The sequence below is a fragment of the Orcinus orca genome, chromosome 7 (assembly GCF_937001465.1).
Source record: "Orcinus orca chromosome 7, mOrcOrc1.1, whole genome shotgun sequence".
Classification (NCBI taxonomy): domain Eukaryota; kingdom Metazoa; phylum Chordata; class Mammalia; order Artiodactyla; family Delphinidae; genus Orcinus; species Orcinus orca.
The window spans coordinates 8,744,514-8,770,388 of NC_064565.1; the positions used below are offsets into that span (position 1 = coordinate 8,744,514).

The window sequence follows — 25,875 nt, forward strand, 5'->3', positions numbered from 1 at the left end:
GGGGTTTATTTTATTTTATTTTCTCTTTGCACATGGCACTTTATTTTATTTTTCTTGGGTTTTATTTTAAATGAAAGAACAAAGATTATGTTGAAGTGCTATTGGGAAGAAGCCAGTGGAAAGGTGAACATACAGAGAAGACAGGATAATCAGTGGAGTTAGGAGGGCCTGGGTGAGCAGGACACGGTGTGATCTGGACCACAGACAGGAAGAAGGGAACAGGACTAAATTTGTACCAGGAAGGAGAAGGGGGTGAGTGAAGCTTCAGGAAAACGTAAAGGATTGGAGACAAGAGTTTGAAGGTATTCCTGAGTGACCAGTTTCTAGTCTCTGTGAAGGAGGAGGTGAGTGTGTCGTCTGGAAAAGATGAGGAGAAGTAATAGAGCAGGAGAACTGGGCAAAGAGAAGGTCTAAGAGCCTGTGGAGGACGGAGGGGAGAGTGCTTGTTGGGGAAACAGAGAAACGCAGAGCAGCTGTGAGCGCCCAGGCCTGTGGATCCCCAACGTTCCTGTTCTTCCCACCATATGAAAAAACTTTTTAATGCAATAGAAACAGATTTTCAAGGAAGTTTCAATATAAACCACATAAGCAATATATTTCCCCCTTGCTGCATATTTTAATTAGAGTAAGGGCTGGGGTGAGGGATAGATGATATCTTCCTCCCTCATCCCAGCAGACCTTGCTAGGTGAGCATGGCACTCATTTCTTCTAGAGGCCTTAAGTCCTTCTCCTCAATATATTTCTGGCAGCCATTACCAGTCAATGAGAGTTGAAATGTGATATGAAATAAAATTTGCTCTCCTTAAGCCACTGAGTATCTGGTAGGTACATTTATTTATTAACCAAACGAGGATTCCCTAGGCATTAGATCATTTTAAGCAATAATATATATTTTATTTGAAATTTGAAAAAGTATAATAATCAGTCCCTTCATGAAGATTTCTTTTTAGTACCTTCTATTTGCCAGTCACAGTGTATTCAGGATTAAAACAATGAACTAGAAATAGACCCTTTCAGCAAAGAGTTTATGGGGACAGAATATATATAATAAATGAAATAACCATTAAAGGTCATTAGCAATGTAACCAAAAACAGATGCCCTACAATGATATATAATTTAGGCTATAAAGTGGTATAATTTTTATATATGTTCAAAGGATGAGGAGATCAGGTGAGTCTCCCCGTATTTATATAAACTGGTCTGGGCTTTGTAAAGATAGAATTTTAAAAGAAAATTCATAAAAAATGGTGAATTTTATAGATACCAAAACCAAGCATAGTCTCCCAGTAGGAGGATCAGACGTTGCTGAAGGGTCACTCATTCTGATTTAGCTCAATTGTTTCTTCCACATCTTTGGTGATATTCTGGAATCCTGCCATTCACAGGGTGGGGAGATGGCTCATAGCATTACTAACTCACCACATTAAAAGCCATGAATCAGTGCTTGGCCAAAGTGTGAAAAATTCATAAGCATGGATTATTTCTCCATTTATATGTCTTCTGTAGTGTCCTTATTTCCTCTTTGTTCTTGAAAGATATTTTCTCTGGATGTAGAATTCTCAGTTGACAGGTTGTTTTCTTTCAGTGCTTGAAAAATACCCACTTCCTTCTCACCTCCATAGTTTTAGATGAGAAATCCACTGTCATTCAATTTGTGTGGCCAGCTGTAAAAAGTGTCATTTGTCTCTGGCTATTTTCGGGATTTTTTTCTTTGTCTTTAGTTTCTATAAGTTCAATTATGCTGTGACTTGGCATGGAATTCTTTCTGTTTATCCTACTTAAAGTTTTCTCTGCTTCCCAAATCTGTAGGTTTATGTCTTTTTCCAGATTTGAGAAATCATCAGCTATTATTTCTTAGAATAATTTTTCAGTCCCATGCTCTGTCTCCTCTCCATGTGAGACTCTGATGATACCCTTTTACTAGGATCCCACAGCTCCCCAAGACTGTTAATACTCTTGCAACCTAATTTCTCTCTATTGCTCAGATTGGGAAAATTCTGTTGATCTGTCCTCAAGTTTATTGATTCTACACTGTGTCATCTCCACTCTATACTGAGCCTATCCAGCAGATTTTTCCTTTCTGTTATTGTGTTTTTCAGTTCAGTAATTTCCACTTTGGTTCTTTTTTATTAAAAAAATTTTTTTTTTCTATTGCCGAGGTTTCCTATTTTACATTAGCGTCAAGAAAATTCATAATTGCTTATTGAAGCATTTTTATGATGACTGCTTTAAAATCCTTGTCAAATAACTCTGACATCTGATTCATCTTGGTGTTGGTATCTGTTGATTGCCTTTTCTCATTCTTGTAGTGATTTTCTCATTCTTGGTATGACCAGCGATATGCAGTTGTATCCAGGACATTTTAGGTATTACAAGATTCTGGATCTGATTTAGTCTTCTTTTTGTGGCAGGCATTCCCCAGTTGAAATGTTCTGTTAGGGCAGGGTGGATGTATATGTCAACTTCCCACTGGGCCTTGACAACAGCACCCCTGTGAAAACAGAGCACTGACTGACATTGCCTCCTTGCCTGGAAGGGAAGGGGAAGCAGAGGGCTGACTCATACTGCTTTGTTGCTGCAGGGAGGGGTGGAAGCTCGTCTCCCAGCTGGGCCATGATGACACTAAGGGAGAGATGAAGGGAGGGGCAAGCAGAGTGCCCCTGAGCTGGCCTTTCAGCACCCCTTCCACCTCACTGATGCTGGGGCAGGGTGGAGGCTTGGCTGTGGGTGGGAGGGAGGTGGTGGTGAACCATGGTGGTGATTACCTCTTCCTCACACTGCTTTGCTAGGTCTGATTGCTGCTGGCCTGGGGTCGAAGCTCAGCTCCATGCTGTACCCTGCTGGCACTCCACTGGCAGAGCAATCAGAGCTCTACCTGCTCCCACTGAGCAGGAAGTCTGCTTCCCACTGGGGCCACTGACACTGCCCACAAGGGGGATGCCCCAGGTGAGGGTATCTGCTTCCTGGGCACCCGGCCTGCTGAAACCCTGAGGTGGGGGGACGTGGTTTTGGTTGCTGTTTGGCAGTAGCAGAGCAGGTATTGCCAAAAAGGTGTCCTGATGTGAGGCTGTCCTTTCCCTGGACCTTTGACTGGGAGGAACAGGCTTTTCTTAGGGCCTATTGTTGGTTCAGGGCTGGAGGATCTCTGATATGTGGGAGGAAGTAAGGAAACCAATGGATTCACATCCTTCCTCAAGTACAGAGGCCTTCTTCTTCCCACTTTCCAGAGACTTCCTGTGCTTGTTTGTTGTGTCTACAGTTTTTTGGTTGTAAGAGAAGGGATGTGGGAGGAATGGGTCTGCTCTGTCTTGGACAGAACCAGAAGCCCTTAATGTCTTTCAGTAAAATTTTAAATTGAAATTGAGGGACTTCCCTGGTGGTCCAGCAGTTAACACTCCACTCTCCCAGTGCAGGGGGCCCCTGTTCCATCCCTGGTCAGGGAACTAAAGCCGCATGCCACAACTAAAAAAAAAAAAGATCCCACGTGCCACAACAAAGATCCCATGTGCTACAACTAAGACCCAGTGCCACCAGATAAATAAATAAATATTTAAATTGAAATTTCACATTTAAAGTTTAAAACTTTTTTCCATGAAGATCTTCGACATATTTTTACATATATTCTTAGGTACTGAGGTATGTTTTTTATTGCTTTTATTAAAAAGTATCTTTTAAAATTGCACTTTCTACCCATTCTTTGATAGATTGTAGAAATATAGTAGATATTATTAATGCTTATAAGTTTGCCTAAAGATTCTTTTGGAATTTCTATCAGAACATATGTAAATGACAATAAGTTCATTTCTTCCTTTGCAAGTCTTATGTATTTTATTGCATCTTTCTGTCTTTTGTGCAGGATAGGATCTTTAGTACAGTGTTGAAAGTATCATAGCAACCATCCTTGTCTTGTTTCTAATTTGAAAAGGTGTTTTCAGAGGTTAATTGAGTGTGATATTTTCTGTAGGCTTTTTCGAATACCCTCCGTCAGATCTTTCAAAGTTTCTTTCTCTTTCTATTTTGATATGAGGACTGGATGGTGAATATTTTCATATACTTTTTCTGAATCTATTGAGATGACCATGTGTTTTCTTTCCCCTTTAATCTAGTTTTGTAGTAAACTTAATCTATTTATGTGGGAATAATTTCAACAACTGGTCATGAAATGCTATTTTTTTTACATCATTAGACTCATTTTGCTAACATTTTGTTTAGAAATTTTGCATCTATATTTGTGGGTGAGATTAATGTGTCTTGTGCTGCCCCTGTTGAGTTTTTGTGTCAGAATTATACCATCTTCATTCAAGGAGCTGAGAAACAATTCCACTTTTTCACTTCTTTGGTGAGACTGGAATCGTGTTCCTTGAATGTTTGGTAGGATGTTCCTTTTTTTTTTTAATTTTTAAAGTCTTTTTTCTCTCTTTCATTTTGGATAGCTTCTATCATTACATATTCAATTTCACTAATCTCTTCTTTCAGAATGTCTAATCTGCCATTAATCTCATCCAGTGTACTTTTTAAAAATATTTATTTATTTAGTCTGCCCCGGGTCCTAGTTGCAGCACGTGAGATCTTCGTTGCAGCATGCGGACTCTTAGTTGCGGCATGCATGTGGGATCTAGCTCCCCAACCAAGGATCAAACCCGGGCACCCTGCATTGGGAGCCTGGAGTTTTACGCACTGGACCACCAGGGAAGTCCCAGTACATTCCTTTAAAACTATCTGTGTGTGATACTTTCTTTATAAGACTTTTTTCCTTTTTTGAAAAGAATTTAACATGTTACTGAGTGCGTTCTAGTTCTCAGGAACTGTACTAGATTCTTATACAAGAGCTTGTTAGATCTGCACATCAGCCCTGTAAGTAATCACCCCTGTCATTGGAGATCAAGAAAGTGAGGTTAAAAGTGTATGCCATTTCTCACGGTCCCTCAGCCAGAAAGTAATGGACCAGGAATTTGAATCAAATTCCAGATGTCCAAAAAATGTTATTCATTCTTTTCACACATTGCCAGACAGAATTTATAAAAGACAAAGACAACTTGCAGTGTCATCATATCCTCACAGCCTGGGCTCAGGGTCTGTAAAAGTACTGCTACATGCTAGTAGATAGAGCCATCTCTATTTGCACATCTTTAGTTGATGGTAAAGCTGTGCATTTCGCAACATATTCTTTATTTATTTTTGTTTTGCGTGTTCATTAATTATGCTTTTTAATGTAATTTAAGTGTAAGTTTATAGAATTTAAGTGTGTAGATTCAGGGCTTCCCTGGTGGTGCAGTGGTTGAGAGTCCGCCTGCCGATGCAGGGGACACAGGTTCGTGCCCCGTTCCAGGAAGATCCCACATGCCGCGGAGTGGCTGGGCCTGTGAGCCATGGCCGCTGGGCCTGCGCGTCCGGAGCCTGTGCTCCGCAACGGGAGAGGCCACAACAGTGAGAGGCCCGTGTACAGCAAAACAAAAAAAACAAAAAAAAATGTGTGGATTCACATGCAGTTGTAATAAATAATAAGAGAGATCCCACAGAAACTGCACAGTTTCCCTCAATAATCATATCATTTTTTAAACATCTTTTTTGGAGTATAATTGCTTTACAATGGTGTGTTAGTTTCTGCTTTATAACAAAGTGAATCAACTATACATATATGTATATCCCCATATCCCCTCACTCTTACGTCTCCCTCCCACACTCCCTATCCCACCCCTCTAGGTGGTCACAAAGCACGGAGCTGATCTCCCTTGCTATGCAGCTGCTTCCCAGTAGCTATCTATTTTACCTTTGGTAGTGTATATGTGTCAATGCTACTCTCTCACTTCATCCCAGCTTACCCTTACCCCTCCCCGTGTCCTCAAGTCCATTCTCCACATCTGCGTCTTTATTACTGTCCTGCCCTTAGCTTCATCAGAACCATATTTTTTTTAGATTCCATATATACGTGTTAGCATACGGTATTTGTTTTTCTCTTTCTGACTTACTTCACTCTGTATGACAGACTCTTCGTCCATTCACCTCACTACAAATAACTCAATTTCGTTTCTTTTTATGGTTGAGGTGTCCAGCACTGGATTTTTCAGGCAGTTGGGTGGAGCTGGGTGTTACTGCCGAGATGAGGACCTCTGGGAGAGCCCACACCAATTAATATTCCCTGGGGCCTGAAGTTCTCTATTAGTCCAGTGGCTTGGACTCGTTGCTCCCACCACAGGATCTCAGGCCCAACCCCTGGCCTGGGAACCAAGACCCCACATGCCACGCAGCATGGCAAAAAAAAACAAAAGAAAGCAACAAACAGAAAAGAGCAGAACCATAACAAAGAATAAAATGTGAAGTAAAATTGGAAAAATCTTAAAATATATTAGAAAACATAACAATAAAAATGAAACAACGGCAAAACAAAACAGAACCACAACAGCAAACATAATAATAATAATATGAATATAAATAAATAAAAACACAATTGAATAAAAGATAAGAATAAAAAAAATTTTAAACCTTAAAAAATTCCCTGTGCCTCCTCTATCAGTGTCCTTGTCCCCACAGTGAGCCACAGCCAACCCCCACCTCCCCAAGACCTCTAGGTAGGTCTCTGGACCTGCCGTGTCAGCCCCACTTCTGCGTGTGCTCCTCTTACCAGCATCTGTTCCTGAAGCTGGCCCGGAGCACATATGCCCACGCAGGCCAGCTGGGGCGCAGGCCTCCATAGGCGTGCCCACAGACGCCAGCACAGCTGAAAGAGGCCTTGGAGGGGGAGCTGCATTCGTTCTGCCTGGACCTGCACGGCCAGAGGTGGCTTTGATGGGGGGCGGTGCTCAGGCCCACCAAAACCCGCTTGGCCCACGGAGGCCTTGTGGGTGGCAGTACTCAGGTCTGCCAGGACCCATGCGGCTGGAAGAGTCCACGGCAGGGGCAGGACTCAGGCCCAGGCCTCGCATGGCCAGAAGAGGCTTTGGCAGTGGCGGGGTTCAGGTGGGACCCATGTGGCCGGAGGGGGATCAGGGGGGCCTCAGGCCTGGGACCTGTGTGGCCAGAAGAGGCCTTGGTGGTGGGGCTCAGGCCTGGGAACCACGCAGCCTGTGGGAGCCCCAGGGTGGGGTTCAGGCCCGGGACTCCAGCAGGATTGCCAGGGCCCAAGTGGGCAGGGGTGACACTGGCCTCATTCCCCTCCCATCCCCCAGTCCCCCAAAGGTCCCTGTCCGTGCCTGCTGATCCCCTCGCCGTGAGTGGGCCCCTCTGAGCGTAGGAACCTCTCCTCTCCCCCAGCCCCCACTCAAGGGCGCTGGTCCCGTCACACCTCCACTTTTCTTCCATCTCTCCTTCCCTCCCATGTCCTACCTGGTCACACAAGGATTACTCCCATCCCCTTAGGTGTCCGAGGTCCCCCATAAGCACCTAGCAGGTGTCCTACTTGTCAGGAGACATGAACTCCACACCCTCCTATGCCACCATCTTCAGGAAGAGCCTCATGTTAAGAGACTCTTGATCCTATTTAAATCTCTTTTAGCAACAATTTGCCCTATTTAGTTTTTTTTTAATTAATTAATTTATTTATTTGGCTGTGTTGGGTCTTCGTTGCTCTGCACAGGCTTTCTCTAGTTGCGGCGAGCGGGGGCTACTCTTTGTTGTGGTGCACGGGCTTCTCATTGCGGTGGCTTCTCTTGTTGCAGAACACAGACTCTAGGCAACAGGCTTCAGTAGTTGTGGCACGTGAGCTCAGTAGTTGTGGCTTGTGGGCTCTAGAGCACAGGCTCAGCAGTTGTGGCACAAGGGCTTAGTTGCTACATGGCATATGGGATCTTCCTGGACCAGGGCTTGAACCCGTGTCCCCTGCATTGGCAGGTGGGTTCTTAACCACTGCACCACTAGGGAAGCCCCCTGCCCTGTTCAGATTTAGTATGTAGGTCTGGCCTATTTTACTGGCTGCAGTTCCAATGACAGTTTAGTTTTCTGAGCTTTCGCAATGCTATTCTGATTTGCTTCATTCTTCTGCTTGAGCTCTCCCTTGATCCCTATTAGTGCTGTCTGCAGGGTCCAGAAATGGCTTCCCTGGGCTTCCTGGCATTGTTAGGTGAGTGTGGGAATCCCAACCCATAGAACAGAGAGCACTTCCCCTGGCTGTTCTCCAGCTACCCAGTGACAGTGGGCTTCTCGCTCTATCTCTGCCATTGCCATTGGTAGAAAGAAGTGCCTACCTGGGACATCTTCTGCCCCTGGGAAGGGCTGAAGCCATGGGGTCTGGGAGGTTCTCTGCTGTTGGGTGGGGGATTGGGAGATACCAGAGCTGTGTTGCTTTCTGGTGCTGGGTAGAGGACCAGAAGACACAAGGACTGTTGACACCACCTGCGCAGGCAGAGGGTACACCTGCTCCTGGCAGTTGTGTCAGGGGGTGGTTTGGCTTGCCCAGGTTCTGCTGTTGACAGATTGGCCTGTTCTTGCTGATAGCTGAGGGATGGGGAGGTCATGGCTTGGCGTACCCAGGATCTTTTGTGGCTACTGTTGTAGGCAAGTCAGGACACTGCTGCCACTGGGGATAGATTTTCCTGCTAAGACCCTGCTGGGCTTTCCCTCTGGAACTTTGGACAGAGAGTGTCCTGTGTTTTCTTAGATTCTGGATTTTTCTATTTGGCATCCATTAATTATAGGACCAAACTAATGGCCAAAGTTTTATACACCTTCCCTAAGATCCAGAGCCCATGCTCTGGACCACCTCCTTATCAACTCTCACATACTAAGCCAATTCTCCCTGCCCTAAATCACCTCAGGGCCAACCACTATCCCAGAGCCTGCTGTAATTATTCAAACTTGCCAGTCCTAAGCTGTTTATTTTGTCCTGTCTTTCTCTCAGAAACCTCAGTAAAGGCTCTAGCCTAGGCTTTCCCCTTGCTCCTTCTGCCTCCTGACCAACACTGGTGCTTCCCCATGTGGCCCTCTGTGGCATGGTGTGCCTCTTTCTCTTGGAAGCTGTACATAATCTAAATCTTCTTTCAATGGCATTAGCCTCTCTGTGCCGTCACTCAGTCACCTCCATAAACACACAAATGAAGCAGAGCAAACTTTTCTCCTTCTCTTCCTTCATCCTTCTCTCCTCCCCATCTCCCTCCCTCCCTTCTTTCCTTCCTTTCTTTCTGCCTGTTGATGGTTCCAGGTTCCCAGCCCAGAATATTTGGGAGATAAAAAGAAAACTCAGGAACAAACTCTAGACCTTATTTAAACCTTGTGACTTAGCAGACCTCCTTTGGCCCTACTCTGGCAGGGGATGGAGAGATCCACCTCATTACTGCCAGGCGGGGTTGGGAGTCCTGGTTCCCCACTGATGAGATCAAAGCTGTCACCTGAAGAGAAACAAGCACTATACACTCTTGAGGTGACACCTATAGCTATGAATATTGGAAATCAATCAGTATGCAAATATCGATTGAGATTATTCTGCATATCAGGACTTGCAACTAAGCACTATGGGGAAGGTAGAAGGCCCTTTCTACTGGAGCTGAAGGTCTGTTTGAATTATTAACAACAGAATTACCTATAATTCATATTACATAAAAGGAATCAAATTTTTTCCAAATATTTTAAAATTATAAAATGGTAATGTAACCAACTTGATGTGACAGTTTTGAAGAAGAAATAATTTTGACTGTAACAAAAATGTTGTTTCTTTGGTATATTTCATTTCAGGGTTTTTTTTGTTTGTTAGTTTGTATTTTTTTAATGATTTATAATCATATAATACATAAAATTCTAGCCTGCATTATTATATATTTCCTCTACTATTCAATAGCCTTTATTAATTAAATTTTTATGGCTGTGTAATTTTCCATTAAGTGCATATTGTTTAATTTGATTAGCCATGTTCCTATTGTTGAAAACAAATTATTTCCCTTTTAAAATTTTCCAAATAGCACTTCCACGAACATGTCGCATTGCAGAATCTTTCCTTAAGGTAGAATCTCTCAAGTGAGATTTCTCAGTCAAAGTATGACCCTTTTGATCGCTTCTTACACATAATTTTAGTGTTCATTGTAGATATTCCCTGACGCAACTCTTACTGGTGCTGTAATAGTGATTTTCTATTTTCACCATTCCTTCCACTTTTATTAATTGGAATTTTTCTGCAAGGAAGAGCTTGCTCTTCTCCCCTGATTTTTATTTATTCAGTCACTTATTCACATCAATATGGGCTTATGGGTAATTAGTCTATTCTTTGGGTTATAATTCAATAATATGGTTATTTATTTTGTTACTCAGATTGTTCCAAATTGGGGAGAATTGGCTTCTTAATAATAGCAATATTACTTAATATTAAGTAATTACATTAAGTAATATTAAATCTTGAAATCCATAAACACCATATTCTCTTTATTTATTTAGGTCTTTTTTGATTTCTTTCACCAGTGCTGATTAAAAAGCCATGCTGATGAAATACCAGTATATAGATCCTGAATATATTTCATTAGATTTATAGCTAGGGATATAATTTTTGGCTACTATTGTAAATGCAGTTTTTTAATTTCAAATTCTAATTGCTCACCCCTAGTGTATAGAAATGCAATTTATTTTGTTTCTTGATCTTATATCTTACCACCTTGCTAAACTCACCTATTAATTCTAGGAGTTTTCTTTTTTAGTTTCTTTGGGATTTTCTATATAGAAAATTACACATAGACTGTTCAGTTTCTTCCGTTTTAATCTGCATTCCTTTTATTTCTTTTTATTGTCTTATTACACTGGCTAAGATTTCAACATTCAATGTTGACTAGGTGTGGTGAGAGAAAGCATCCTGCCTTGCTGAGGTCTTAGGGAGAAAGCACTCAGGTTTTAACACTAAGTATGTTTTTTGTAGTTAACCTTTATCAGGTTAAGAACGTTCTCTCCTATTCCTGGTTTGCACTCTTCATTCCTTTGTGTAGATCCAGGTTTCAGTCTGCTATCATATTCCATCTGCCTGAAGAACTTTTACCATTGCTTATACAGCGTGTCTGCTGGAAATTAATTCCCTTCGTTTCAGTTAGTCTGAGAAAGTCTTATTCATATTTGAAAGATTCTTTTGCTGAATATATTTTTTTCTTTCAGCTGCTTAAAGATGTCACTCCATTGTCTCCTGGCTTGCATGGTTTCTGATAAAATTTTTGCTTTAATGCTTATCTTTTTTTTTCTCTGTGTAGTGTTTCTTTTTACTTTAGCTGTTTTCAAGATTTTCTTTTTGACTTTTGTTTTCAACAGTTTGTGTATGATATGCCTAAGTATGAACTTTTTTTCTTTTGTGTTTATCCTTTTTGAACTGTATGGATCTGTGGTTTTAATATCTATGGCTAATATGGGGAAATTATTGGACTTACTGCTTCAAGTATTTCTTCTGCCCTATTCTCTCTCTCTTCTCCTTCTAAGATTCCAATTATGCCTATGTTAGATCACTTGATACTGGCCTTGAATACTGGCCTTTCCCCTCTCCCTGCAGATGCCTGTCTTTCTGCATATTTTGGGACCAGTAGTTTGCTCTGCAACCTCAGCTTGTGATGGCTCCACAATAGTTATGAATGTGAGACTAATTTGGCTTTTTCATTATAAGGGTAGAGTGATGCTCCTTTGAACTCACTTTCATATCAGGGCAGAAGGTGCAGTCAGAATGCAGTTTTTAAAATACTAATCTACTCGTGTGCCTTCCTTTACAAATGAGGATGCTTAGGTGCAGAAAGAGGACGTAAGCCACCTAAAGTCACCCAGGATGTCAGTGGCAATAGTTTGTCACAACTGCAAATTCTCATCACAAGGAGAGTCACTGATTTTTTTTAACCCCTCAAAGTTGTGATTAAATGCCCTCTTCCCACTGGGGAGGGAATCTGGGCTACTTTCTCACAACTTGGGTTACTCAGTGGTGCAAGAGTTTGGGGGCCCACCTGTCCTTGAGACACCAGAGCATAATAGAGAAGAAAACTGAATGACTATGGAAATTTTCTGACTGGCCTCACAGCAGCCAGGGTGACTTTAAAGACATTCCGCATCATGGTACTCCCTGTACTCAGAATTTGAACTCAGAACAAAATCCAACTCCTCAACCCACCTACGAGACCCACAGTACCGGCCTTTGCCTCTTTTTTCCCTCACCATGAGGTCACAGTGGCCCACTCTCTTGGTTCCCTCGAGCCGAGGTGTCTGGACCTCAGAGTCTTCACACAAGCCTGTCCCCCAGTCTGGAATGTTCTCTTCCCCACCCATTCCCAGGGCTGGCCCTGCTCAGCTTAATCATTAAGCGTGACTCTGCTTAATCACCTCCTGCAGAGCCCTTCCCTAACCTCTTGGGCTTTCTCACTTCCCAGCCCACCTCTCAACTTGTAGTTACACATGCGTGTGTCCTTGTTTGGTGTTTGTGTGTGTCATGGGGGCAGTGACGACGTCTGCTTGGTTCCCTGGGCACCTCCAGCCTTTGATATTATTAAATGACACTGATGAGTACAACGCAATGTGTTAAATGATAAGAAAGAGGTGTGGTAGCAAAGACTTGACTTAGAAAAAATGGAGAGCCCTGAGGACCAGTGTTTGCGACTTGGCCCCGTGGTGGCCTTACTCACTCATCAACTCCCCATTTCACACTTCTCCCCCTGGTGCCCATGAAACGTCATCGCTCACATCACAGCTCAGATGTACACCCTTTGAGACCCTCCTCGCCCTGAAATTACTCATTTTCCTATGTGTGGACAGTTCTTGTTTGTACCATTGCACCCTTGCTAGTTGTGTAGTGCTTGTTCCCTTGTTAGTTCACAGCTGCTCTGATAGGAGGGGCTTTGTTTTGTGTGTCTTTTATTGATGCAGTTTCTGGCCCATAGTAGTTCCTAGTAAATGGCAACTTCTTAAGCAACCCTGAATCCAGAATTTGGCAAATGCATCCGTGCTCTCCCAGAAAAATCAGACAAAGCAGCAGATAACTACAGGATGTTTGAAAATAGTTTCTGGTGTATGTGGAAATCCAGCCTGAGAGTACAGAATTGGGGCTAGTTAAGGGGAAAGGCCAATTGGGATTCTAGAAATATTCTTAAATAAACATAACAGTAATACTCCCAGGATCATATTGTAACTCATATTGACTGCCTGAAAGGACTTCCAGGTAGAAGTCCTGTCACCTTGTCTAACAAATGGGTGAGAAGTATGTACTTCAGGTGCAATGAGGTAGAGACTGCCTGAGTCCTTGGACAGTGTAGGGAATAATACATCCTCCTTGGAACCTTGGCAGTGTGAATAATTGACCTGGAAACCCGCATCTTTCAAAGAGTGAAAGATAAACCTGATTAGCTCAGGTTCAAATGTCAGACTTTTGTGAGGAGTGAGGTTTGCTAAGTAAGTGAATGTGACTGTGGGTAATACGGAAACTTGCTCCGAAACTAAGGCAAGAAAAAAGCTTCTGGATACCTCTGACCTCCTCAACTTTCCTCTGGTTCTGCTTTAGCCTCTCCCCACCCCACACCGTGTAACTGTCACTGCCTTATGTTTCTTTATTCACCTGACAAACATTTACTGGAAAAATCTTACCATTCGTGTGCCATGCCCTGAGCTATGCCCTGGAGGGATCACGGTGCCTCCTGAACCACCAGAAGACGACCTCAAGGACAGTCACCCCTCTCGCCAGAGGCTTCAAAGGAACTGCAGTTTAATTCCAATTATTTGAGTGAGTTTCCTAAAGAAAACAAAAAATCAAACAAAACCCACAAAAACAGCAACAAAAACTTCTCAAGTAGAATAATAAAATATTTCATTTCTGTATTAAAATATTCTCACACAAATTGAAAAACTCAAAACAAGAAGATACTGTATCTGTTGGCACAGTTCTAGTGCACACAATAATTGGAAGACGTGCATGTAAATCTGAATGTACCTTTGAATATCACATTTGGGAAAATGTCCTGTGGATATAAAATGCTTATATGCTCACAGCCACAGAGTTATAATAATCATCGTTGCAGTGGTGATTCTGTATAGTTCTAGATTTCTCCAATATTTTCTTTGTGTTTACTCTGTACCAAGCCTCTGCTAGATACTATGGGGGATAACAAGACATATGATAGCAAGATATATAATTTCTGTCCCCAAGGTATTTGTGAGCAAGCTGGTGTGAAGAGAACTGACAGAATGGGGTGTTTAGTCTCCATGGTTAACATGAGGTGGTCAATATATCTTAGAGTTTAGGAGAACATTTAGAATTTTCAGAGGGCTCTGATATCCTTACTTCATCTTCCCCAAAATCTAGTAAGATAAGCACACTTGGTGTTGTGGAGCCATTGACAGAAATGTAGACTAAGGCAAGAGAGAAAAACAGACCTCTGCCCCTAGAGAAGCCCAGGTCCTTTTTCTAGAAGGCGTCATGGTTACGTGTTACACTGGCCTCCTGCTCATGCCACACTGCTACACACTCGCACTGTCAGACAATCACTTGGGCCACAGTCAAGGTGTCAGTAGGGCCATGCTCCTTCCTGGAGACTCTAGGGGGGGAATTTTCATTTCTTTTTTGTTGTGATAACATTTGAGATCTAATCTCTTAGGGGAGAATCCCTTTACTTGCTTTTTCCAGCTTCTGGAAGCTGCCCACATTGCTTGGTTTGTAGCCCCTCCTTGGGGCACTCTGATTTCTGCTTCCCGCATCACATCTCCTTCCCTGACTCTCCTGCCTCGGTGTTTCTCTTATAAGGATTCTTGTGATTACATTGGGCCCACCCAGATAATCCAGGATAATCTCCTCAAGATTTTTAACATAAGCATATCTGCAAAGTCCCTCTTGCCCTAGGCATTCATAGCCTCCAGAAGAGATTAGAACATGGACATCCTTCAGTGAAAAGGGGCATTATTCTGTCTACCACAGTCTAGAAGAAATGACAGGAAAAAGTTAGTGACTTTAGGTTGCAAAGTTTTTAAAACTAGACACACACAAAAAACATGATCTGAAAAAAAGAAATCCATGCATTGGGTTTCATCACAATTAAAACCTTTTGCTTTTAAAAAACAGTGTTAATAAAAAGGCAAGCTGCAGGCTGGACGAAGCTATTTGCAAAACATATATCCAACAAAAGACTTGTATCTAGGATATATAAAGAATTCTTACAACTTAATAAGAACACAACCCAGTATTTTTTAGTGGGCAAAAAATCTGAACTGACACTTCACAGAGAAGATGTACAGATAGAAAAAAGCATACAAAAAGATGCTCAACATCATATGTCATTAGGGAAATGCAAATTAAGACCACAATGTGATACTGCTTCACACATACTAGGATGGCTAAAATTAACAAAACTGACAATAGCAGATGTGGGTAAGGGAGTGGAACATCTGGACTGTCATATATTGCTGGGGGTGGTATAAAAGGGGATGGAGAACAGTTTGCAGTTTCTTAAGAAATTAAACATATACCCCTACCATATGGCCCAGTCATTCCAGTCCTCAGTATTGACTCAAGAGAAATGAAGCACATGTCTGTACAGAATTGTACAGCATTATTTGAAAAGCCAAAAACTGGGAACAACTCAAATGTCCCTCAGCAGTGAGTGGATAAACACATTGTGGTATATCTATACAACAGAACACTACTTAGCAATAAAACCAGTTATTGACACATGCAACATAGATGAATCTCAAAATAATTGTGCTGAGTGAAAAAAACCGGACAAAAAATACATACTGTATGATTCCATTTATATGGAATTCTAGAAAATACAAATTAATCTATAGTAGCAGAAAGCAGATAAAGATCGCCTGGGGATGGAGGGGAGATGAGAGGGAGGGATTATAAAGAAGCATGAGGGAATCTTTGGAAGCAAGAGAAATGTTCACTATCTTGCTCGTGGTCATGGTTTCACAGATGTATGACGGTTTCACACAAACTTTAACTGTACACTTGAAATATGTGCAGTTACTTATGTCAATTATACCTCAATAAGATTGTAAAAAAGATAGTGAAAGGGAGGGAAGGAAGGAAGGGAGAGAAGGAGGAGAGAAGAAAGAAAGGAAGGCAGTGTCAACTTAGAAAAATGCACAACGTCAGAGCTGTGAGCTAAGTTTCATTTGGGGCAAAATGAGGACTATAGCCCGGGAGCAGTTTCTCAGAGCTCTACATTCCTTTAAACATATGCTCTTAAACAAACCACTGTTGAGTTCACATTAAAAAAAAAAAAAGGAAATTCCCAGGGGAAAAAAAGGTGGGGTGGAGCTAAAAACAATGAACTAGGGTGATAGATAGAAACCCAAATAAATGCTCGCTGGTTAAACTCTCTGGTTGAGTGATTGAAATGTTGGATCTTGAAAACCCATCTATATGTTAGTTATGAAAAACACACCTAAGGAACATAGAAAGACTGGGAAAAAAAGAATGGAAAAATATATACTAGGCAAATACTAACCCAAAGAAAGTTGATGTAGGTTTATTAGAGAAGACAGCCTTGAAAGTAGAAACTTTTATTAGGGATAAAGAGAGTTACTAAGAAATAATAAAAAGAGCCAGAACTTGTTTATGCACCTACTAACATAACACTGAAACGTGTCAACTGAAAGATGACAGAATTAAAAGAGGAAATTGACAAACGCAGCTCTACAGGGGGTGATTTCAATGTACTTAATAGCAGATGAAAAACTAGTCAAATTATGAGGATTTGACAAGGATTTAACACTGAACAAGCTTGATGAGCTATTATTAAATCCTGAATGAACAAGCAGCGAATACACGATCTTTTCAAACACCCATGGAACACTTATGAAACAGTGTTACAGAACCAGGTCCGTTTTGCTGTCTGCCAGCAAGCCAAAACGCTGACGGGAGGCTTGCAGCAGGAGACTCTTGGTTTTTTTTTTTTTTTTGCGGTACGCGGGCCTCTCACTGTCGTGGCCTCTCCCATTGTGGAGCACAGGCTCCGGACGCGCAGGCTCAGCGGCCATGGCTCACGGGCCCAGCCACTCCGCGGCATGTGGGATCTTCCCGGACCGGGGCACGAACCCGTGTCCCCTGCACCGGCAGGCGGACTCTCAACCACTGCGCCACCAGGAAAGCCCTAAGAGACTGTTTATTCGTTTATTTTGTCAGGCAGCCAAGCGTGAAGACTGCAGACCAAATCTCAAATCCGCCTCCCGAAAGCGGGCCTCGGGGTATTTAGGGGCTAAAGAATACAGCGTGGGGAAAGATGATTGGAAAAAGGTATGATAATCGCAGTTCTGTGCAGCCATAACTAAGCTGAGCCTCTGCAGATTCAAAAGGTCACTGAGCGGACACTGGAGCAGGTCCCGTTGAAGGGTCGGGGTCCCATGCAGTCTTAACCAGCTCAGCTTCAACTAGACACCTGACTCTGCAAAACAACCAGGCAAACATCTTACTGTTTAGGCTTATTGCCACTGGGAGGAAATGCAAGTCTTTTGTAGAAACAATTAAAATGACTTTGATTAATGAAGGCAGATTACAAGTGACACGGATTTAACTAATGATTACCCGTGGTTTCAACAGGAGCTTGTACTGTGCCATAAAGCCAGTTTCAACTAATCTCAAAGAATCATACAGACCACACTCTCTGATTACAATGTAATTCAACAGAAATCAGAAACAAAAAGATAACCAAAACCTACTTCTAAATAAATTATGGGTCAGAGAGCAAATCATAATGGAAGTTAGAAAAACAATAGAACTGCAAGATAATGCAAATACCACCTATTAAAACTAATGGCTTGCAACTGAATTTGTATTTAGAAGGGATATGTCTTGTCATCAAATACTAATGTTTTTTAAAGACTGAATGGGAGATGAGGAAGTGTGGAGATAAAATGTAAATTTTATTACTGAGGAGTTTGAAAAGGGAAGACGATGGGGTGCTCTGGGGGATGGGGGCAGGAATTCTGATGGAGAGAGGTTTGTTGCCCGGTGACTGAAGGTGAGGGAAGAAGTGAAAGTCAGGAGGGTTGGGGGCAGGGTGCTGGAGCCCATTTGTCAACACCATTCTCAACTCCCTAATGTATTGTCTGGACCCACTTCATCCCTCTGTGCAAACACCCGCTGCGTGCAGTTCTCTGTTTCTTACAGGAGAAAGTCCAAACACCTTGCCCTAGTGTCTGAAGCCTCACAAAATTATAGAGATAAGACAATTAGGAAGTGCCAGGCCTGTGACAAAATAAAGAGAGCTTTTCTGCTTAAAAACATTCAAATCTGACCCACCCCTAACCCCAGAAATAACTCTGAGCTTCAGCAAAAAGAACACTTTTGCCTGTAGATTCAACCCCCAGACCATCCCTGAGGGATAACCTTGAAATTATATGGATTTGTGCTGAGAAATTACGTATTTGAGAATTACTCCTGAAACAACTCAGGGGGCAAAAAAAAACTTTCTTCATAAGATTTAGAATCTAATATTCAACCAAATCAAATGCTTTTTTAAAAAAGGTACTCTTCCTATTCAGCATTTAAACACTTTAAGGAATATTAAAGCTGGATTTCCAGTGATCTTGCACAGACTATACCAATTTTGTAATCTGAGAGAGTTTAGAGGGGTCCCCCCAACCCCGTCCCCATCAAAGGCTTTTTATTTTCATTGAAACAGAGTGAGACCTCTTGCCAGCATACCTGGAAGTCAAAGAAAGGCTTGACTGTCATCAAGACCAAGGCAGGGAGTACAGTTCCTTTAACTGGCAGTGTCCTGGGTCACCATGCTGAGCAGGGGGTGGGGTCAGGAGTGAGACCTCTGACATCTTGGCGTAGTCAATGTCCAGATCACTGGTCATTTGGAATTTGGGACTTTGGAATTCCCTGGGCCTGAAACGTGAATATTGATGCCCATATGAGTCTGTGAGGTGACATCGAGCTATGACAGAGCTGAGGAAACGCTCTATGGTCAAGGGGTCCCTTCCCAGTTTAATAACAGGTCGACGAGGTGAGGGAACGGAGGTGCTCTTGACGGCAGGAGTTACTGAGCAGAAGCAGAAGTCTCTGTAGGGCAGAGACTGTTGTTCCTGCCGCAGTGAGGGGCCTGCCACCTGGGAGTTGGACCACGGGAGCACATGCCTGCAGTGGACTTGGGGGAGACCAGGGCTTCCCTAATTCCTCCCTCTTCTTGGATATCACGTGGCCACCACACAGCCCTGCTTTCCAAATGGTTTGACTTTTAATGTTTCCTTTCCTATTCCCAGCTCCTTTCTGCTTTGTGACATATTCGAAACTATAGTATCATATTATTTCCGATTTTCTGAATCTACCCTGTAGCTTAAATACCTCACACATCACATGCTTTGGTGTTTGTCTGCTTTTCTCCTTTTAGGTAAAGAGGATTAAAAGCAATTTTATTTTGAGAAACCTCTAATGACAAGTCCTCAGAATCTGTGCTTGGGAAGGGCTGGTTGAGTGAACAGCCTCTGTACCAAGTTTGTGCGAAGGAGCCTTAGCTAGACGCAGGGCCAAGTGGTTGTCCTACTCCAGGACTGGGGAATCTTTGGAGCGTCTGAGAACTGAATGCTGGGTACAGTGTTATCACAAAGTTCAAGGTGTTGTTGTATGTATAATACATGCTACAACCAAGATACATGGATGAATCTCTAGAGTATTATGCTGAGAGAAAGAAGCCAGCCCCCAAAGAGTACATACTGCATATTCTGGTCATCTGAAACTAGAAAAGGCAAATCTAGACTGTGTGGCAGAAACAGGGCACAGGGAGGAAGAGGGTCTCGGGTGGCCTCGGCCTGCAGAGGCTTGAAGCGGGCTTTCTGTTCCCCGCCAGAGTCTGAGGTCAGGCCGCAGCTGTGAGAGCGCTGAATCCTAGCCACTAGACCACCAGGGACCAGTGGCCAGTGACAAGGCCCTGGCCCGTCAGCTGTGTAGAAATGAATTTCCACATAGAGACGGAAAGTAGTGAAGCAAGTGAAGTGTTTATTAGGAGGAAAAGTGTACGTGTGGATAGACACCCGGGCGGGCTCAGAGAGAAAGTCACGCCCTCATGGTAGTTTGAATCAATTTTATGGGGCATTTCTTCCAGGTTTCCTTTGGCCAGTCATCTTGCTTTGCCTGATTCTGAGTCTGTATTTGGTACATCTCAGGGTCCTCCCATGAGTGTGGGCACATCTCTTAGCCAAGGTGGATTCTAGCGAAGAGGCCTGTGGGAAGGTTGACATCACCTACTATGGGGTGGCGCCCCCTCCCTTTTTGACCCCCAAGGAGCCTTTCTGCACATGTGTAGTCGGGAAGGTCTCTTTGACTTTGAGAACGAGGAATATGTGGGTTTTTTTTTATCTCTTATCTGGGCAGGGTCCAGCCTCCTCTCTCGCTCCTGCTGTTATGGAGTTTCTGTCCACAGGAAAGAAACTTCAGCTGTTCAGCCTGGGGCCCATCTATCTCCTGCCTCAAGATGAGGAGTGACTGGGGAGGGTCAGGGACTTCTTTGGGAAAAGGAAATAGGATTTTTATCATGGTGGTAGTTACATGGGTGTATACATTTGTCAAAATGCTCAGAACTGTACACTTTTTTTTTTTTTTTTTTTTTTGGCTGCATCGGGTCTTAGTTGCAGCACGCGGGACCTCCGCTGAGGCATGTGGGATCTTTTTCGTTGTGATGCACGGGCTCTTCGTTGCAGCACGTGGGCTTCTCTCTAGTTGTGGCCTGTGGGTTTTCCCTCCTCTAGTTGTGGCACGCAGACTCCTGAGCACGTGGGCACGCAGGCTCTTGAGTTGAGGTGCGCAAGCTCAGTAGTTGTGGCACGTGGGCTCTTGCCCTGTGGCATGTGGGATCTTAGTTCCCTGACCAGGAATCGAACCCATGTCCACTGCATTGTAAGGCAGATTCTTTACCACTGGACCACCAGGGAAGTCCCCAGATCTATACACTGTAAATGGATGCATATAAATGATATTATAACAAGTTGATTGAAAAATGTGTAATGAGAGAATGAAACTCTGCAAATACTTGCACAAGTTCTCTACTTTTCCTCCTGTTCTCAAAGCTGTCTTGGGCATTTATAACATCCCAAAATATGATTGCAATTTCAATAATTCTTGTGTGTGGGTTTTCTTTCTTTCTTTCTTTTGGCTGCAGCAAACCTAACTCAGAAAACACTTCTAAGTGTAAGAGCCTTGACTTTAACTGGTTACATAACAACAAACAGAACACAAAGCAAGCATATATTCATTTGCTCTTTCTTGCTGAAAACATTAGGCACAGATATGCTTCTCACCATGACTCAGACAACAGTTCGTACTTAAACTGCACATGCTCATTCCGCCTATTCTGATTTTTAATAGGGTTGCTTTAACTATGTGCTACACTTTCTCCCTACTGTTTGGGTTTGGCTCCATCTCTTCTTTTCTGTGCTAATAAAAGGTAGCTCTTGGGCTTCCCTGGTAGCGCAGCGGTTGAGAGTCCGCCTGCCAATGCAGGGGACGCGGGTTTGTGCCCCGGTCCGGGAAGATCCCACGTGCCGCGGAGCGGCTGGGCCCGCTGAGCCTGCGCGTCCAGAGCTTGTGCTCCGCAACGGGAGAGGCCACAACAGTGAGAGGCCCGTGTACGGCCAAAAAAAAAAGGTACCTCTTCATATTTACCACTCTCTTCCTACAGGCGGTGACTGTACAAGGCCTCAGGGGGTCCTCTGGTTTTTCTCTTCACATGGGGAACAAATGAAACATTTCTGAACCTTCTTCCTTCTGACAAAGGCAGGTGCAGTGTACGTGTGTGCAGATGTCCTCAGGCCTTGTCTGTGACTCCTCTCTTCTTGCCCTTCCAGACTCCAGAGCCAAGTGTACACCTGCCAGGTGAAGGTGAGATTGAAGACAAGGAGCTCCCCCCTTCTCCCGCAGAACCAGAGGAACAGGGACGGAGCTGGGAAACAGACCACGGTGATTTTGAGACACTGTCCCACCAGAGTGAAAGTCAATCAGACACAAAAATTGACCCCTTTGAAAGTGCTTCCGACACAGAGCCCCTGCCTGGTGACCTCCTAGGGGGAATCTGCCTCACTCCAGATGGTACCTCTGAGGACAGAGAAGCACGCGGGGGATGCCGTGACACCCCAGCATCCAGAACCCTTCAGGAGCAGCATTCAACTGGTGTCCCTGGGCTTGACCCAGAAGAGGAACTAGATCTGTACCTTGACTTCAAGGAAGAGTCCTGCAAAAGTGGGGTACGAGCCTTTGCTGCAGTTGCTGGAGAAGTGAGGGCTGTGCCCCTTTGGGAGGACGTGGCCAGCCCGGAGCAAGCGTCACTGCTGGCAGGGACTGCTGACCACACACAGGGCTGTGCACAGGCGCCCACGGGCAGCTGCAGCCTCCCGCCAGCGAAGGCGGTGACTGTACAAGACCTCAGGGGGGCCTCTGGTTTTTCTCTTCAGAAATCCAGGTCTGAGAGTTATCTGGGCATCCCAGCGGTCTGGCCCTTTCTTCTCTGGTGCTGTGAACAGGGCCGGAGCTGGCCGAATATCCACAACAGGGACAGGGGGACCCAGCTGCCTCTCACAGCCCCTCCGGGAGCCAGGACGGGGCAGGGAAGGACTCCGGGCCCCACGCTGAACACAGGCTTGCTCTGCTCCCAGCCCGGCTTTGATGCCACCTGCCAGCTTCCTTTAGGGACGTCATGCCTCCTACACGCCAAGCTTTGCCATAGCGCCCCAGAAAAGACTGACGACAAGGGCAAGGCATTCCCAAGGCACTGCTGTCAGCACACGACGACGCTGAACAGGGCCCATTCCGTAGCAGAGTTTCCCTTAAGGTACTCTGAGGGTCCTCTAGGGCAGAACTTTGTGAAGTTTGGGAGCCATCTGAAGGAAGGGACAGAAGCAGAACGGGCTCCAAGAACACAACACCCTCTTTACCCTGTTCCCACCCAACTGTCTCATTTGCTTCCTGCTTCCCCAAGGAAGGCTCCTGGTTTGGAGGATCAGTGTGAACCCAGCGCTCTTAGCTGGAAAAGGGCCTCTCAGGACACGCCCTCTGAAAGTCTCTGGCTGGAAAACCAGTCAGGACAGGAGTCTAGGTCCCTCCCAGTCTCTTCATGCCTTACTTCAGAGTTGGTGAGCTGCAACGCAGAGGAAGTGCTGGTACCAGCCGAGGGCAAGTTGGGACACGGCCCAGAAAGCAGAACAGAGGAACCCCTGAGCGCTGGCCTGGCACCAAATGCTGAGGACGTGAGTGATAAACAGAAGCATCTTCAGGACATTTCTGTTGAGGCAGGAAACCAAACCAGTAATTACACATCAAAGTATATCCTCAGTGAGAAAAGAAAGCCACCTGCTAGGGCCAAGTTCCCACATCATCCCAGCAATAGCAGGTCACAGGTGTGGAACAAAGACTGGGGGCTTTGCTCTGGAGTAAGCAATCACTCAGATGCCCCAGAGACCACCCTGAAATCAAACACGACAGACACTTCAAAGGAAGCAGAAGACGTGATGGTTCCAGACCCCAACTTCACGAAAAATGCCTCGCAGGGTTTTTCAGGAGTCGCAGCAGTCGCCGTGTCTCACTGCCCCTGTGGGGGTGAGGAGTGTGAACAGGGGCACGAGGGTGGTTCCACACCCTTGGCAGAGGGCCTCCAGCTAGAGCCCAAAGCAGACACGTCTTCTAAGGGCACGCTCGTCATTGTCGCTGTTGAGCAGAAAGGGCTGCAGGCCACCAGGAGGAAAGTGGGTCCTCTTCCAGAAACACAGTCCTGTGAGTTTCTGGAGGAAAGACCAGGGTCTCCCTGCAGTGCTGGAGCGACCCCATGTGTGGTTTCCCGGCGTGGGAAACCACAAACTTACGGCAATGAGTGTGAGCTGCCAGCAGCCCTCGGACTGCGAGGTGAAGACGAGGCTCTTCGGCAGGTGGCCCCAGCCGCAGAGCTTGGGACAGTTCTGATCCCCCAAGCGGCTTCGGAAGAGAGGCCCCCGGGCGGGGAAGAGACGTCTTCCCAAGGGCGCGCCGCAGGGGGCCTTCTGAGCACAGGGGCGCCTGCGGAAGAGAACCCGCCCGGGGCCAGCCAGAGCTCCGGGACCCGGGCGGCCAGGGAAGAAGCTACTGGGGCGCCCGGGGCCCAGGGCCCCGAGGACACGCTAGAAGTGCGCGCAGCAGAGGGCGGTGCGGACAAGCGGCCCGGCGCCCAAGCCCCTGCCCGCACCCGTGCGCTCCGGCTGCCCGGACCGCCCCGCCGGCTCCGCCAGGCTTCTCGGGAGCCCGGGAGGCGGTTGGCGTTTCCCAAGGTGACCTCCTTACGGAAAGGCAAGCCCTCGGCCGCCGAGAGCCCGGGAGGGGGCCGCCCTGGGGGTTCTAACTGCCTGGAGGAGCTGTGCACGGACAGTCTGCCCCCGGTGGCCAGCAGGCAGACCGCGTCGGGCCGGGTCGGGACTCCACGCTGCGCGCACGCCAGCGCCTCTCCCGAGATGGGCTTCCAGGACGCAGGCCGAGGGCTCGCAGGGCTGACGGAAGGGGGCCACGTGGAGACGCGTGGGGACTTCGGTAGCAAAAGACAGTCCTCAGAAAGCTGCGACGCCAAGAGACTCAAAACCCCAGAGAAAAGGCTCAGCGCGAGGTTGGCCTCAGCTCACAAGACCCTTGCAAATTTTTTTGAGTCAAGAGTTTTGGAAAAAGAGAACACTGGTGAATGTTTTCCAGGTCCTTTCAAGGACCAGAAGAAAAAGAGCAGGCTGCACCAGACCTCCTGGCGCACAGTTCTGAAAAGCAAAGATGCTGAGGGCCCCAAAAGGCCCTCCTTAGTGAGTCTGGTTCCAGGACCGGAGATCTTGAATCCCCCCAGACCTTCCCCACTAGGCACCAGTAGCCACCGCGAGGAACAGGCAGAGGACAAAGAGAGCTGCTACGTTTTTAGAGATCACTGGACACTCCCACATTCCCCCACACCTTTGTCATCCAGCAGTTTGGTCTCTTCAGATAACAGGAGAAAAAGTGAACCAACTATTAAATGTACAAGCACTCAGGAAAGTGGTAAATACCTACCTTCAGGTAACTTTCCTGAAAAGTCTTGGCCTTTGTCACCCACCAGTCCTGGGAGGCAGCAGGCTGGGATCAGCCACACCCTTCCCTCCAGCTCCACCTGTTGCCTGGTATATGGAAGCCAAGGTGTGCCCTGTAAGCCCCTGAGCCCCAAGCCCCAGAGCCCCAGGCCTGGTGCCCAGCGGGTGGATTTCCACTACCCTGGCAGGGGCAGGGCCAGCTCAGCGGTTTCTCTTGGAAGCTCCAGCCATGTGGATAGCAGCTCAGAGGCCCCTGGAAGCCCCAAGGCCTGGACAAGCCTCCTACTTTCTCTGCAGGCACTAGACCAGGGTGAGAAGGAAGAGAGCAGGAAAAGAGGCCAGCATCCCTGTGGCCTGAGCACAGCACCCTCGCTTAAGGACCTCCTTGGGAGTGAGGTGAGTTATCTGTGACTCACACCAACCTGTTTATTTACCTTCTAAGGCACGAGAAGGAGGGGACCACACATGACATTTCCCTAAGTGAGGGGAGAGGAGGGAAAGGAAGGCCATTCTGCCTTCCATGGAGACCATCCCACTAACACACATGAATGCCCCACCTGAATCAACCCAGCCGGACCAGTTTCTTGGAATTTGCCAAACAAGTGGGAATTGGCATTTCATTGTAATCTTGTGTGGTCTCTTTTTTCCCTGTGTAATTCAAGCTACCTGAATTCCCGTTTGTATCAACTGCCTGTTCGTAGTCTTTGGCCATTTTGTATCGGGTGACTGAGGCAGGCTTTCTTACGTCAACCTTCATCCTTCCCCGCTGTGAAATTTAAAAAAGAAATTTCCCCACGTTGTTTTCTAGTATATTTATGGGTTTATTTTTTAAATCTAAACCTGATCCAGTTGAATTTGTTTCAGTGTAAGGAGAGAGATTATTGGTGCTTCTGAAATTCCTGGTAAAAGAAAAGGGTCTCTCCGCCAAAGCAAAGGCATCCACCGACGACAGG

At 45.4% G+C, this 25,875-nt stretch overlaps 1 protein-coding gene and 1 long non-coding RNA gene across 2 annotated transcripts in view; one reads left to right on the top strand and one right to left on the bottom strand.

Moving 5' to 3' along the window:
- On the bottom strand, positions 1-21,711 carry LOC125965048 (uncharacterized). Its single transcript, XR_007478525.1, has 3 exons — positions 18,567-21,711; positions 13,511-17,304; positions 1-2,492 (listed from the first exon to the last, which is right to left on the bottom strand). It is a non-coding gene; the product is annotated as an uncharacterized LOC125965048 (long non-coding RNA).
- LOC101275616 (uncharacterized) overlaps positions 1-25,875 on the top strand; it is a 253,173-nt gene that overhangs the window by 87,426 nt on the left and 139,872 nt on the right. The window contains 1 exon segment of the mRNA XM_004276883.3: positions 21,707-25,318. Coding sequence (XP_004276931.2) covers positions 21,707-25,318 — 3,612 coding nt within the window.